Below are 15,022 nucleotides of genomic sequence, written 5' to 3' on the forward strand. Positions count from 1 at the left end.
TATTCGGGATATCTCCAGGTGGGACTTTTGGTTTGTTATTATTTTTATTTTCAGTTTGTTCACCAACGGAGAGCCATAACGACTATTGAGCACCAACCACACTCCGCCGTAGGACGTGTGAAATAGAGGAGAACGTTATAATACAAAAATACGTTAGACTAGTTGAGAAAGAAACTGGTAATAAAATATCAATTGTTCGTACTGATAATGGATTAGAATGTATAAATCAAGAGTTGAAAGATTTTTCTGAAGAAAATGGGATTCGTCATCAAAAATAGTAGCGTATGCTCCACAACAAAATGGTCGAGCCGAAAGAGATATGAGATCTATTCTTGAATTAGCAAGAACATTAATTTATAGTAAAAATTTAGCCAAAAATTATTGGGCTGAAGCAATTAATACTGTAGTATTTACATTAAATCGCATAGGAACAAGTTCGGTGCAAAACAAATCACCCTTAGAATTATAGAACAGCAAACAAGTTGACATGTCTGTGTTTCAAGTTTTCGGCACTGAGGTTGCAGTACATATTCCCAAAGATAAACGTTTAAAATTAGATTCAAAAAGTAGAAAAGGAAAATTCGTGGGTTACAGTGAAGAAATTCAAGCCCGAGAAAAAATGTTTATATATAATCTTACATAATTATATACAACTATACATGATTATATATAGTTATATCTAATCTTGTATATATCCTTATATAATCATATATAATTATGTATCATTATATATATAATTTTACAATTACATATGAATAAATATACATAAGATTATATAAAATACTATTCCGAGAAATTTTTTGCATATATAATCATATATAATTAGACATAATTATGTCTAATGATATATGATTTTTAGGGTGTGTCATTTCAGAGCAACATTTTTTTTTTAAGTGCATGCGAAAAAAAATCATAGTTTAACACAAAAAAAAAAATTTCGCGCAAGAAAAAAAATTTCATGTAGTATCGGGAATGTCGTGGTATGCATGTGTATAAGTGTTTCTCTTTTTTTTTTTTCTCTCAGCCTTATATTTTTTTTAGTTAAAGTATTTTATTTTATTTTAGACTTAGAGTTTTGAAAATAAGACCCTGCGATGCTAGAGTAATAAAACCCAGGTCATGTTTTTGACACTCAAGATTTTTGTAAATTGTTTAATCCTTCACCATCTGTCGTTTTATTACTCTTGCAATTAGTGTGTAAGTTACATAAGCATAGACGATGGTCCCAGAAGGGACAAGTTTGGGTCTCGACCTTTGAAAAAAGGAAAAATAAGTTAGTTCCTAAGTCTTAACTCACGTGGATAGTTGTATGAAGAAAATCATCTCTTGTAACAATTATATTTTAAATAAAACTTAATATTACCAAATTACTGTTAACCTTACTATATATACCCGATATTACATATTTTTGGGGGCTCAGCCGGGTTATAGTACATCAGTTAATCGCGATTCATACATATTAAGTGAGAGTTATTTAAACATTGGTGCTAGTTGTGTCAGCATTGCTTGTGATCAGTGTTCAGTGTTAAGTTCAGTTGAAGACGTTTTGAGTGATAAGATTATAAGTAGTGGTTAGAAGAGCCGTAAAAGTTGATAATATTATTTGCTGCAAAACAAAAAGACTTTAATACAAAATGGCTGATCAAGCAATTGATGTTATTGCGCTTAATGTAGAGGAGTTAAGACAAAGATTAGGCGAGTTAGGACTTCCTATTGCAGGAACCAAGCCAGTGTTGAAAGAGCGGCTTCGTATGGTGCTCAATCAGTCGAATAACAATTCGCAAGGAGATTCGCGGCGAGAAAACCGTGTGGATGATCAAGAGTATCCAGATGATAACGACGATGAAGAGGATGATGATGGAGATGCAAGAAATAGTGATGATACCGAGGAAGATGCTGCTCCTGCACGACGAAGACGAACTACTCGTCGCAGAGATGATTACAAACACCCACTGCTTACATTCAGAGACGTTGAAGAATCTATGGAAAAGTTTAGTGGTGATGATCATGTCAACGTAAAAAGATGGTTAGATGATTTTGAAGAAATAGCTGAAATGTGTAAGTGGGCGGATATTCAGAAAGTAACGTACGCTAAACGTTTACTGGAAGGATCTGCAAAATTATTTGTCCGTTATGAAAAATGTAGCAAGACATGGATGAAACTAAAGAAAGCATTAAAAGAAGAGTTCGAAGAATCGGTCGATGGCTATCAAGTTCATCGCGAGTTAGCTCAAAGAGAAAAGAAACCAGATGAGAGCTACCAGGCGTATATATACAAAATGCTAGATATTGCTAATCAAGCGGATGTTGATATTCGTTCAGTGATTCAATATATTATTGACGGAATCCCTGATGAATCAAATAATAAATCAATACTCTATGGTGCAAAGAATATACGTCAACTAAAAGAAAAAATGTCACAATATGAATCCATGAAACGTAGCGAAGCTAAATTTAAAAATTATAAAAGTCAAGGACATAAGGACGATAAGAAGAAAAAAGCTTTTGATAGTGACAGAAAAGTGAAACGTTGTTTTATTTGTGGTGCGAAAGACCATTTAAATGATGTTTGTCCATCAAAAGACAAAGGAGTTAAGTGTTTCAAATGCCATGAGCATGGGCATATTGCTGCAAAGTGTCCCAATGGATCATCGAAAGCTGGTCAAAAGGAGACCAACATCATTTCACAGCCAAGCAGAAATAAGCATTTGAAGGAAGTTTCAATCAACGAGATTCAACTTATGGCGCTGATAGATGCAGGCAGCGACTTAACTCTAATGCGTAGTGATGAGTATATTAAAATAGGTTCACCTAGATTAATTAAGAATAATGTTAAGTTTGATGGTATTGGGTCCTCTGGTAATGAAACGATTGGCGAATTTGTAACTGACGTAATAATAGACGGGGTTAGTTTTAATATCAAATTTCATGTCGTCTCAGGTACAATTTTAAAGAACGCGGTTCTTATAGGTATTGATTTTCTAAATCAAATAGATCTGAACATTAATGCAGGTAGTGTAAAAATTTCAAAACTAGTAAATGGTTGCACCGATGTACCCGATATCTTTCAAATTAATGCCATTGAAAAAATTGACGCGTTAGATATAGATTTATCACAAATTAAAAATGTTGATGATCGTAAAGAGGTCGAAAACATCGTAATGAATTACAAGCCTGATAAGACGCGAGAAGTAGGTGTAACTATGAAGCTGATTTTAAAAGATGATATACCTGTTTATTCGCGACCGCGACGATTACCTCCGCATGAGCGAGAGGAAGTTGACAAAATAGTGAAGGAGTGGATAGAAGAAGGGATAGCTAAACCATCTGATTCTGAGTACGCTAGTCCAATAGTTCTTGTTAAAAAGAAAAATGGTTCAACTCACATATGTGTGGATTTTAGGGCTTTGAATGAAAAAGTTATTAAAGATAGATATCCACTACCGTTGATTGAGGATCAATTGGATTTACTCCAAGATGCAAAGGTTTTTAGTACAATAGATTTAAAGAATGGATTTTTCCATGTCCCAATAGAAAAAGATAGTCAAAAGTATACATCGTTTGTGACCCCTACAGGTCAATATGAATTTTTAAGAGTACCTTTTGGCTTGTGTAATTCACCATCGGTATTTCAAAAATTTATAAATGCAGTTTTTAAGGATCTTATAGCTAGACGAGTTGTTCTGACGTATATGGATGATTTAATAGTCCTTGCCGTAAATCAGGAAGGAGCAATTTCGAGATTAAAAGAAGTTTTGAATGTTGCTAGTCAATATGGCTTGATAATAAACTGGGGAAAATGTCAGTTATTACAAGACAGAATAGAGTACTTAGGGCATATTGTAGAAAAAGGGACTGTAAAACCGTCTGACCATAAAACCAAAGCGGTGGTCAATTTTCCAAAACCCAAGAATGTAAAAGATGTACAAAGTTTTTTAGGGCTCACGGGGTACTTTAGGAAATTCATTCCTAAATATTTTTTAATTGCTTGACCTCTAACAAATTTGTTGAAATCAAATGTTAAATTCAATTTTGGATACAATGAAATGGAAGCGTTTAATAAATTAAAATCCATGTTATGTAGTGGTCCTGTTTTAAAGTTGTACCGGCCAGGCGCTGAAACTGAGTTGCATACAGATGCTTCACGATTCGGCTATGGGGTAATCTTGATGCAGTTAGATGTAGACGACGGCAAGTTTCATCCTGTATATTTTGCAAGCGGCAAGATGACAATTGCCGAAGAGAGGTATACAAGTTATGAGCTTGAAGTCCTTGCTATCATAAAAGCATTGAAAAAGTTTAGAGTCTATTTATAAGTATTTCGTTTACAATAGTTACGGATTGCCAAGCGTTTCAAATGACCATGAATAAAAAAGATCTTTGTGTACGAGTGGCCAGATGGGCTTTATTATTAAAAGAATTCCAATATACTATTGTACATAGACCAGGCAGACAAATGTCACATGTCGATGCTCTCAGTAGGAACCCATTACCTTGTGTATTGCTACTGAATGAGTGTGATGAGACTATTTTAACTAAACTAAAAAAAGCACAAAATGAAGATGAACATTTGAAACAATTATGTAAATCAGTGCATAATGGCAGTATGGATGGATACGAGATAAAGAATAATTTGTTGTATAGAATTATAAACGATGAACCTTTACTAGTTGTAACGAAGTGCATCCAAACTCAGGTAGTCAGGCGGGCTCATGAGCACTGTCACTTTGATGTTATAAAAACTGAAACATTAGTTAAAAAAGATTTCTGGTTTAAAGGTATGCGTGAAAAGGTTGAAAAGGTCGTTAGAAATTGTGTTGACTGTATTTTAGCTGAAAGAAAGTATGGTAGGCAAGAAGGTATGTTGAATGTGATTGATAAAGGGAATATCCCACTTGATACTTATCATGTAGATCATTTAGGCCCAATACCATCAACCAAAAAATCATATTGTCATGTATTTGTTGTGATTGATGCGTTTTCAAAGTTCGTATGGTTGTATGCGACGCGTTCTACCGATACTGCAGGAGTATTAGATCAATTACAGAAGCAATCAACAGTTTTTGGAAACCCAAGACGGATTATTTCCGATAGAGGAACTGCGTTTACTTCGAACGCATTTGCCGAGTATTGCAAAGAAGAAGGTATCCAGCATATTAAGATTACAACAGGGGTCCCTAGAAGCAATGGTCAGGTAGAGAGAGTTAATCGCACCATTATTCCTTTATTGACAAAGTTGTCAGCTCCAAAACCTGAGGAATGGTATAAGCATTTAAATACCGTACAAAAATATTTAAATGCAACACCTCATAGTAGTACTGGACAACCACCATTTAAGCTGTTATTTGGGACAAACATGCACTTAAAAAACGATCCCGAAATACGTACAATTATCAAAGAAGAATGGGTAAAAATGTTTGAAGAACAACGTGACGAAATACGGAAAAATGCGAAAGAATAAATTAAAAAAAATTCAAGAAGATAATTTATAGGTTATTAATAATAACACCTAATGGGAAGAGAAAAGAAGCTACTGATTACAAAAAAGACGTTCTAGTGGCAATAAAACGTACGCAATTTGGTCCAGGTTTAAAGGTACACCCTAAATACTTTGGCCCTTATCGAATAGTTCGAGTCTTGCGAAATGATCGATATGTAGTGGCTAAAGTAGGAGAGCATGACGGTCCAAGACAAACAACAACTTCAGCTGATCATTTAAAACCATGGGCTGATGATGACCAAGACACTGATTCAAATTCTTATGATTTAAATGAAAGTGACTCTGAAAGTGATGTAAAGGACAACAAGCGACATCTGGGGTCAGATGTTAACCAGGATGGCCGAATGTAGTATCGGGAATGTCGTGGTATGCATGTGTATAAGTGTTTTTCTTTTTTTTTTTTTTTCTCTCAGCCTTATATTTTTTTTAGTTAAAGTATTTTATTTTATTTTAGACTTAGAGTTTTGAAAATAAGACCCTGCGATACTAGAGTAAAAAAACCCAGGTCATGTTTTTGACACTCAAGATTTTTGTAAATTGTTTAATCCTTCACCATCTGTCGTTTTATTACTCTTGCAATTAGTGTGTAAGTTAGATAAGGATGGACGATGGTCCCAGAAAGGACAAGTTTGGGTCTCGACCTTTGAAAAAAGGAAAAATAAGTTAGTTCCTAAGACTTAACTCACGCGGATAGTTGTATGAAGAAAATCATCTCTTGTAACAATTATATTTTAAATAAAACTTAATATTACCGAATTACTGTTTTTATTAACCTTACTATATATACCCGATATTACATTCATGTCGATTACAGATCTAGCTCATTGATAAAATCAATTTCCCGTTTAAATAACATGGGAAAATTTTATTTTCAACTTTGAGTATTTTTAACTCGTTAACTTATCAATAGATCGAATAGATTAACAAACATTTTTGGAGGAAATTGTACGCGCTACAAAAAAGGTCTCTTATTATTTTTTGATAAATCTATCTGTTCAAAAATTATTAGAGCTGGAATTCAAAACTATAATAAATTTCCAGATCTTTTTACTTTTTAAGCAAAACTATCAGACTTATCAAAAAATGTCCTAAAATGTTTTTTGTAGACAATTTTATTTCCTACAAATTATTTTCAATAAGTTTTTTTTAAATTCCGCATTGTTTTCTAGTTATTTTCATTTTAATGTTAAGTTCTCAGAATAGATTAGAAGACTATTATTTTTACGAGCTTAGCTTCAAAATGAAAATAACTAGAAAAAAATGCGGAATTTCAAAAAACTTAATTGAAAATAATTTGTAGGAAATAAAATTGTCTATGAAAAAGATTCTTAAGATATTTTTTGATAAGTTTGATAGTTTTGCTGGAAAAGTAAAAAGATCTGAAAATTCATTATAGATTTGAATTCCAGCTCTTATAACTTTTGAATGGATGGATTTATCAAAAAATGATAAGAGACCTTTTTTGTAGAGCGTTACATTCTCTATGAGCTTATGCTATAGACTTATTTATATGAGGTGCAAATGCCGAGCTAGAAAAATAAAAAAATAAAATATTTTTTTTTCCAATGTTATTTAAGTGGCAAATGAAAAATTAGAAATAGGCACCTCTAAATATTAATATTAAGATCTCTGCTTTTAACAGGCTTCTTCTCTCACCATCCTGCGAGTTATCAGCCTATTTTTTGGTTGAAAAAAAAAGGTCGCCTCAAAATGGCACACCCTAATCGTCATATATAGAAGTTGAGATGCATAAAATTTTCATATTCACTTTATGTATGCCCATATATTATTCTATATACCTATATAAAACTATATACAGGGTGATCCAGAATTACTTTCACAGCGAGAAAATTTAGATAGAGGGGGTCATTCTCATCATGAAGTTCCTTTGCCACTTTTGAAAATTTTGAGTAGTTTTTGAGTTATTCAACATTTTAATTGACCAATCATATGTGAGAATTGGAATTTAAAAGAAAGTAAAAAAGAATAAAGATTAAGTTTGGCAACGTCGCAATTGTTAACTTCAATTCATACATAAATTTTTTATTTAAAAAAATTCGAATTCTGCAAAAGTTCGAAGAAAGAAAACAAAACACGCAATCGCAACCTCAAATAAACTCTTATTATAAATTCAAGGTTTAAAATTTCAGTATTTAGATTTAAGTAAGTAACATAGTAGTAAGAGTACAATTATAGAAAAAAAATATTCTCTACAAAAAAGTATTAGGGTAACTAGTCCAGTCTGTGACCACTCACCAGTGAATGACCGGTATACAGAAGAATGATTATAATAATTTTAAAATTAAATTAAAAGTTATTATTTACTTGTAAGTGTAATCTTACATGTCTTTATTATTATTTAATCACAACGAATTGCAGTGATTTATATAATTATCATTAAAAATAATTAAAATTATATAGAGGATTGAAGAGTTACTAGAGAAATATTGAATTTGAACATAAACATTTGAAAAAAATCATTTTTAAAAACTATATGTTTCAATTGTAGTAATTGATTTTTTTTATAATACAGTAAATTTATAATCATCTATATAAGTAAATTAATTAATAAAATTGACTTTGAATACGTGAAATCAACGTAAATATTTTGTTTTTATTAATTTTATGTTGGTCATTCACTAGTGTACTTTATTATTGTACTAAGCCAGTAAATGATCGACAAGTCATTTACTCGTAAGTCCGAAATTAGTCAAGCACAATGAATGACCGTGTGTTTGTTTGTATTCGTTATTTGATTTTATGGAATAAGAGTGGCTTTTGAATTTAAGTCAACTTTTTGTTTCGTATTTTTTTTAAATTTAAAAGAAAAATTTTCAAAATCGGTTCATATCCACCGAAAATATAATCTTGCACCCTGTTTTCGTGCGCATCGACTAGACTATTTAGAATTAAAAAGTATTTGATATATAATTAAAAATTTCTAATACTGGTCTAATCATTCCATATCATGAACGGGGACAAAAGCTCAAATATTATTTCAGGATTAAAAAGTATCTAGAATGATTTACAATTTTTAATACTCGCCGAATCATTCCATATCATAACCAGTGGCAGAAATTCAAGTATAATTTCAGCGTTAAAAATTGTTCGGAATGAGTAAAAATTTTATGTTTTACATGATTTCGAAGGATTAAAAATAATTAAAAAATCAATTCTTCTTAATCCTATCAAATGATTTTGTTAAATCAGGGTACTGAGTGTCAAAAAAAAAAAAAAAAATAAGACTGTATAAGAATAAGATTCAATTTATAAAATCAAAGAGTTTTCCGTTAATTTTATCATTTTATTTATGAAACATATTTTTATTCTTTGAATTTTAAAAATTGCATATCTTTAACCAATTCAAAAAGTGGCAATAATAATTTAAAAGTGTTGAATAATTAAGTTAATAATTTACGTTAATCAAAATTTCTTAACTATATAAATATGATAATTAAACAAGCTTACTTTAATAAGTATTATATTATATTATACAGTTGAAATTGTTAATGTGATATTAATATAACTTACGAGTATTTTTCCGCATTCAAAATGATTATTTTTATAAAGACACAACGGCTATTTTCATCCATTAGTACTGTGATTATAAGGATTCGTTGAATGAAATAATCAAATTTTAACAAAATACTAAAATTGATGTTTTTTCCTACTTAAAATTATTAATTTATCGGTTGGATACAATAAAAGTTCCTAGGAGAATTAAATTCAAGTCAGAACTGAATTCGTCGGTCATTCATTGGATTATGCCCGGTCATTCAATGGAAGAAAGCAGTCATTCACTGGGTCGTTACATTTTACGCTCATTATATGTAATTTTATGAAAACTATGATGAAATAAATAAATAATCACGATGAATATCATAAAATGAATGATGTCGCAATGCAATTATAATAGTTTGACTGAGTTTCAAAGTTAATTATTGTTTTTATTAGTCAAAATATCTGCCACTACGAAAAATCGGTCACTCATTGGGTAGTTTACCTTAACCTAGACAAAGTTATGCGGTACTTTGGGTTAGAAATTTAAATTTTAGAGAAAATTGCAATTTTTCTTTCTTACTTTTTTAGGGGATTAGTAGAAAAATATTCTCTACAAAAAACAACTTGGATGCTTTTGGTGTCAGTCTAGCCTAATAGACAAATATGAGTAAGATCACGTCAAGTGGACCCCCGTCCCCCATTTTCCACTTGATCATGAAAATTAAGTCTATGAATTTTTTTCTTATATAATCACTATGAAAAATCAAATCCTCAAACGATTCTCCAAAATATTCATTCTAACAAAAATTTTTTTTTTTATAATGGAAATTTTGAGTACTTTTAATTGAAAAATAGATTCCAAAACAATCGTTAAGGATAAACAAATAAAATTTTAAAGATTTGTTGTCAAATATCTATATTTTATAAAAATAATTATAGCTTAAAATTCTTTGTTTATTATCCTATTGTTAATTAACTTTTAAGTAAACAAATGAAAATTTCATTGACTTCTCAGTCACCAAATGAAGTTTTTTTTCATAGTTTACATGCGTTATTTATTAAAGTTTAAGATCCTGAAAGAAAATTTCACTGCCCGCGATTAGTTTAAACAATATGAATTTATTTATCACCGTGCGCCGGTCGCTGAGCGCTTTCAATACAGTGCGCGGCCGAGCGTCTCAGGCTCTATTGCAGCTTTGGTCAATCATAATTCAAAGTAACATTTAAAAATATTATTACTAAACAAATTTTTTTTTTTTAAACAATATCATGAATATTACAATAAAATAAGTTTTTATTCGAAACAGGGAAAACGGACTAATAATTAAACTTAATTATTAATTAATAATAACTAATATAACGTATATATGATTATTAACTAACTAATAATAGATGAATTATTTATTAAACAATAATCAGGGAAAAATAACCCTGTTCAAAAAATCTTATAGAATCCAATAGTTTCTTATAAATTCCCATAGACATTTTATAAGAATGAATAAGTTCTATGAGAAGTGCTATAGATAAGTATAGGGCCTTATACCTTGGCTATAAGATTCTATCGGATTTTTTAAGCAGGGAATTAACAATTAAACTCAATTATTTTTCCCTGTTATAGTGTAATAATAAAAATTTATTTTATTGTACTATTCATGATATCCTTAAAAAAAAAATCAAATTTGTTTAGTAATAATGTTTTTCAATGTTACTTTGAATTATGACTGCCTGGGAAAAAATGATCAGACCTGATCAGAGATGAACAGGCATGACTCTTCAGGCCTGGCCAGACATGTTCAGGTCTGATCATGTATGTTCATGTCTGTTCAGGCCCATCCGGGTAAAAAAATGATAAATAAAAAATGGCCCTAGATAATTATATATAATTTTGGGTAACTATATTATACAATTATAAATAATTATTTCTATTAAAATAAACAAAAGAAAAATTCGGGCATGTGCAGGATTCGAACCGTGGACCTTTCGCCCGGAAGTTTAACCCGCTACCCGTTGACTTAAGAGATTGATTATAAATGTATTTTGATTTGAGTAAAAATAAAAATAATTTTTCAAACAAAACCTAAGAAATTGACTTGAAAGGTTAGTATCGTATGAGCTTCAAGTAATAGAAATGTTATACGTGATAGATTCTTAGTCATTAAAATGTTACTTCTTATACATGATACATTTTTAGTCAACAAAATTTTATATCTGATTTCTTAGTTATTGATTAAAAGCTATATGAAATTCTATATCAGTTATATATAACTATAACTACGTTGGCTAAATGTAATTATAACTAAGGTAGTTATATTTAATTATAACTAAGATTTTAAATTTAATCCCATATATCATGCTTGATCAGACATGGACAGGCATGATCAGGCCTGAGCGTATTCAACGCTTCAGACATGAACAGGCATGGACAGACATGAACAGGCATGGTCAGGTCTACTTTCAGGCCTGATCATACATGAACAGGCTTGGTCAGGTCTTATCATTTTTTCTCGGGGAGAACGCTCAGCGACCGGCGCGCGGTGATAAATAGATTCATATTGTTTAAACTAATCGCGGGCAGTGAAATTTTCTTTCAGGATCTTAAACTTTAATAAATAACGCATGTAAACTATGAAAAAAAACTTCATTTGGTGACTAAGAAGTCAATGAAATTTTCATTTGTTTACTTAAAAGTTAATTAACAATACGATAATAAACAATGAATTTTAAGCTATAATTATTTTTATAAAATATAGATATTTGATAATAAATTCTGAAAATTTACATACCAAATAGTCACCAAGTTATTCAGAAGACAATGTTCGGTACCGAGTATAGCAGCTAGTACAATCAAGAAGGTCATCGACGACCTATTTCTGCAGCATCACCGAAGACCACAGCGTGGACTTAAGCTACCCAAAGAGACTTCTTTTTTCTTATCAGAAGAACTTCAGAAGAACTTCAGAAAGCTACATAATTACTTAAGTCTGGCAAAGCACCAGGCTCAGACGGCATACTAGCGAACTAAATCATGATCATTGCTGACAAATGTCCGCAAGTACTGCTGTCATAATATAACGCATTATTCTCAACCGGAACCTGTAAAATGTGAAAACGTCAATGACTAGTTCTCCTCGACAAAGGGAAAGGCCTGCCAATAACCTCCTCATCAGGCGTTTGTGCACGCTCGATGTCACTGTGAAAATTTGTTAAAGTACGACTCATGAACAAAATATACAAATTTGGCGGGCTTTCAGTAAACCAGTATGGTTTCTGTAAAGGGCACTCGACGATCGTGGCCATATAGCAAGACATGAGCATCGTCAGAAAAGCATGGTCGAGACATACTTGCACTTGTATAGTGTGCAACTTTCTTACTTTTGACGCCAAGAATGCTTTCAACTGGATGGGATAGGAAAATATAACTAATAAATCGAAAGACGACTTCAACATGGAAGAATCTTTTAGCATTAGAAAGGAGAAAAATACACCAACTTCCACTACGGAACGAATCAGCAGAGGGCAAAGAGTCGCCAAAAAGCACTGAAATTATCTCACGATTCGGAGAAGTATTAAAAAAGTTAGTTAGAGTAAAAACACTTTCTATTACAATAGTTTTTAATTTAGTTATAACTCAAAAACGATTTTATTCAATGAAACAGTTTTCAATGTATTAAATTTTCAACGTAGCCACCTTCTTGCTCAACACACGTTCGGAGACGTTGCAACAAGCTGCGATGATAATTAGCAATCATCTCAGGCGTGACTGTCTCCAAAGCTTCTTGGAATCGCTGCTGAAGTGTCATTTCATTGTCAATAGCATGACGATACATTTTAGATTTCAAGTAGCCCCATAAAAAGAAATCAAGCGGGTTTAAGTCGGGTGATCGTTGTGGCCAATCTAAAATTCCTCCTCGACCAATGTATCAGTTGGGAAAATGGGCCCAAAGACAGGCTTGTGCTCGGTACCTCACATTTAGCATCCCATAATGAGTAATTGCAATTTTTTTTTTGCAATCGTTTGATGGTTGTTTGATGGTGTATGATAGTCCAATATTATGGTTTGTTTATTTATAAAGTAAAAAATAAAAATTGATCTAATTTTAATTTTTTTCAGCACCCCATTTTTCAAGTATGCCTTTTTTTTAATACAATTCGATGTAAAATCGTTTGATGGTGAATGATAGATAATCAATTATACTTAATTATTGATATGAATTGAGTAATTGAAAAAAAAAATATAAATACCCTGATATCACAGTTTACTTGGCAAAAGTTTACTTTACAAAAGTTTCCTTGAATTTTTCGTCAAATTTCCGTCAACTTTGGTCTTTTCCATTTTTTACGACAATTTGTATGCCACTTGCTATTAAATTTGACATAAATTTACTGCCCAAATCAGAATGCAATTTCACTTCAAAAGTTGACTAGAAAAAAATTGTCGTCAATTTTCAGGCAAATTTGACTTGAAAAATTGTGAAGTATTTTTTTACCGCCGAATTGTAGACAATTTTATGTATAAATTCGCTTACTTTCTGAAATAAAGTTATCTTATCATAAAGTTATCTTTTAGATCTCGATAAATCGATATCCGTAAAAAGTTGTCAAAAAGATAACATTTGTCTGGCCTCTAAAAGATATCTTTTTTCAGATAACATAATGATGCCTTTCTGACATGGATGCCGAACGGGCAGAAGATGTGATTAAGAGCCATGTTCCGATATTGTACTGCGAGCACTGTTCAGTGCTCTTAATGCATGTCGGAGGTCACACCTTACAGTGGTCACAGTGTATATCGGAACATAGCCAAGGTCTTGAGATGGATGGCCACATTCGCAAGAAGGTGAGTCGCAGAGGTTTTATCTGTATGCACTGTAGTTTAAATTGTAATGGTTTAAACGCATACGACAGAAAGAAACGATGGCTGGTCTTGTTATGTTTAATTTTCGAAACCAAGGTTTCTTGAAACCCTGGTAAAAGTTGTCGAAGTATATTTTCCCTTTAAGTCGGCCTCTCAGACGCAGGAATTTGTCGGTGGATGAATTGATTTGGATTGTGGAAATGTTTATTAGATCTGAGTAAGGCAGTTTGATGCTTATGGCAGAACTTGACCATTTAATGATAACTATTTTTTAACACTTTTTATGTTACGTTATGTTAACATTTTTTGGTATTCTTAAGATAACTTTTAAAAGTTGACTTTCCAAGAAGAAAAAACTATTTGTCGTCATTTTATTAACATTTTGGAATAGGAGAAAGGCACCCGTTCCGAGTCAACTTTCAAGAGTTATCTCAATGTTATCAAAAAAATGTTAACAAACCGTAACATAAAAAATGATAGCAAATAGTTATCATAAAATAACTCTAATGCCATGGTTTGCTTAGCACAAGTTTACTTGAACTTTTCGTCAAATGGCTGTCAACTTCGGGCTTTTCCGTTCTTGACGACAATTTGAATACAACGTGCTATATAAATTGACGTAAATTTGCTACCAAACTTTGAATGCAAAATTCACTCCTAAAGTTGTATACAAATTGTCGTCAAAAACGGAAAAGCACAAAGTTGATGGACATTCAAAGCAAAAATCAAAGGAACTTGTATTGCGGTTTTTTTTTCTACTAAAAAAAAGTTACCTTTAAATTGAAGAAAAATTAACGCCAAATTTTTCTTTCCAACTTTTGCTGTCAAATTGTCGGCAAATTCGGGCAGCAAATTTCGATAATTTGAATTGTCAAATTACCAAAATTTCAAGCTAAAGTTGCTATTAGGGAAATTAACAAATGATGACTATTTAAAGATACACAAAAGCAACCATTTCAATGCTGACAATGTGTCATCCAAAAATGTTAACAAAATATTGAAATTTTTACGTTATTTAAAAGATAACATCGAGTTTTCAAAGTTGTATTAACTATTTAAGGTAAACGTATTGTTATATTTTTATGTTATTTTTTTTGTAGGCGGACAGATCCAAATTACGGTAAATTTTCATAATTTACCGTTTTTTCTGTAATGTACCATAGAGT

General features: G+C 31.5%; 1 protein-coding gene across 1 annotated transcript; it reads left to right on the plus strand.

Moving 5' to 3' along the window:
* The first annotated feature begins 1,634 nt into the window (after positions 1 to 1,634).
* On the plus strand, positions 1,635 to 3,992 carry LOC106694163 (uncharacterized). The gene has a single exon (XM_014444457.2). The coding sequence runs from the start codon at positions 1,635 to 1,637 to the stop codon at positions 3,990 to 3,992; it is 2,358 nt and encodes a 785-aa protein (XP_014299943.2).
* Positions 3,993 to 15,022: the final 11,030 nt, after the last annotated feature.

This window comes from Microplitis demolitor, chromosome 9 (assembly GCF_026212275.2).
Source record: "Microplitis demolitor isolate Queensland-Clemson2020A chromosome 9, iyMicDemo2.1a, whole genome shotgun sequence".
Classification (NCBI taxonomy): domain Eukaryota; kingdom Metazoa; phylum Arthropoda; class Insecta; order Hymenoptera; family Braconidae; genus Microplitis; species Microplitis demolitor.

Coding starts and splice junctions, on each gene's coding strand:
- LOC106694163 (XM_014444457.2), top strand. CDS start 1,635: ATGGCTGATCAAGCAATTGATGTTATTGCGCTTAATGTAGAGGAGTTA.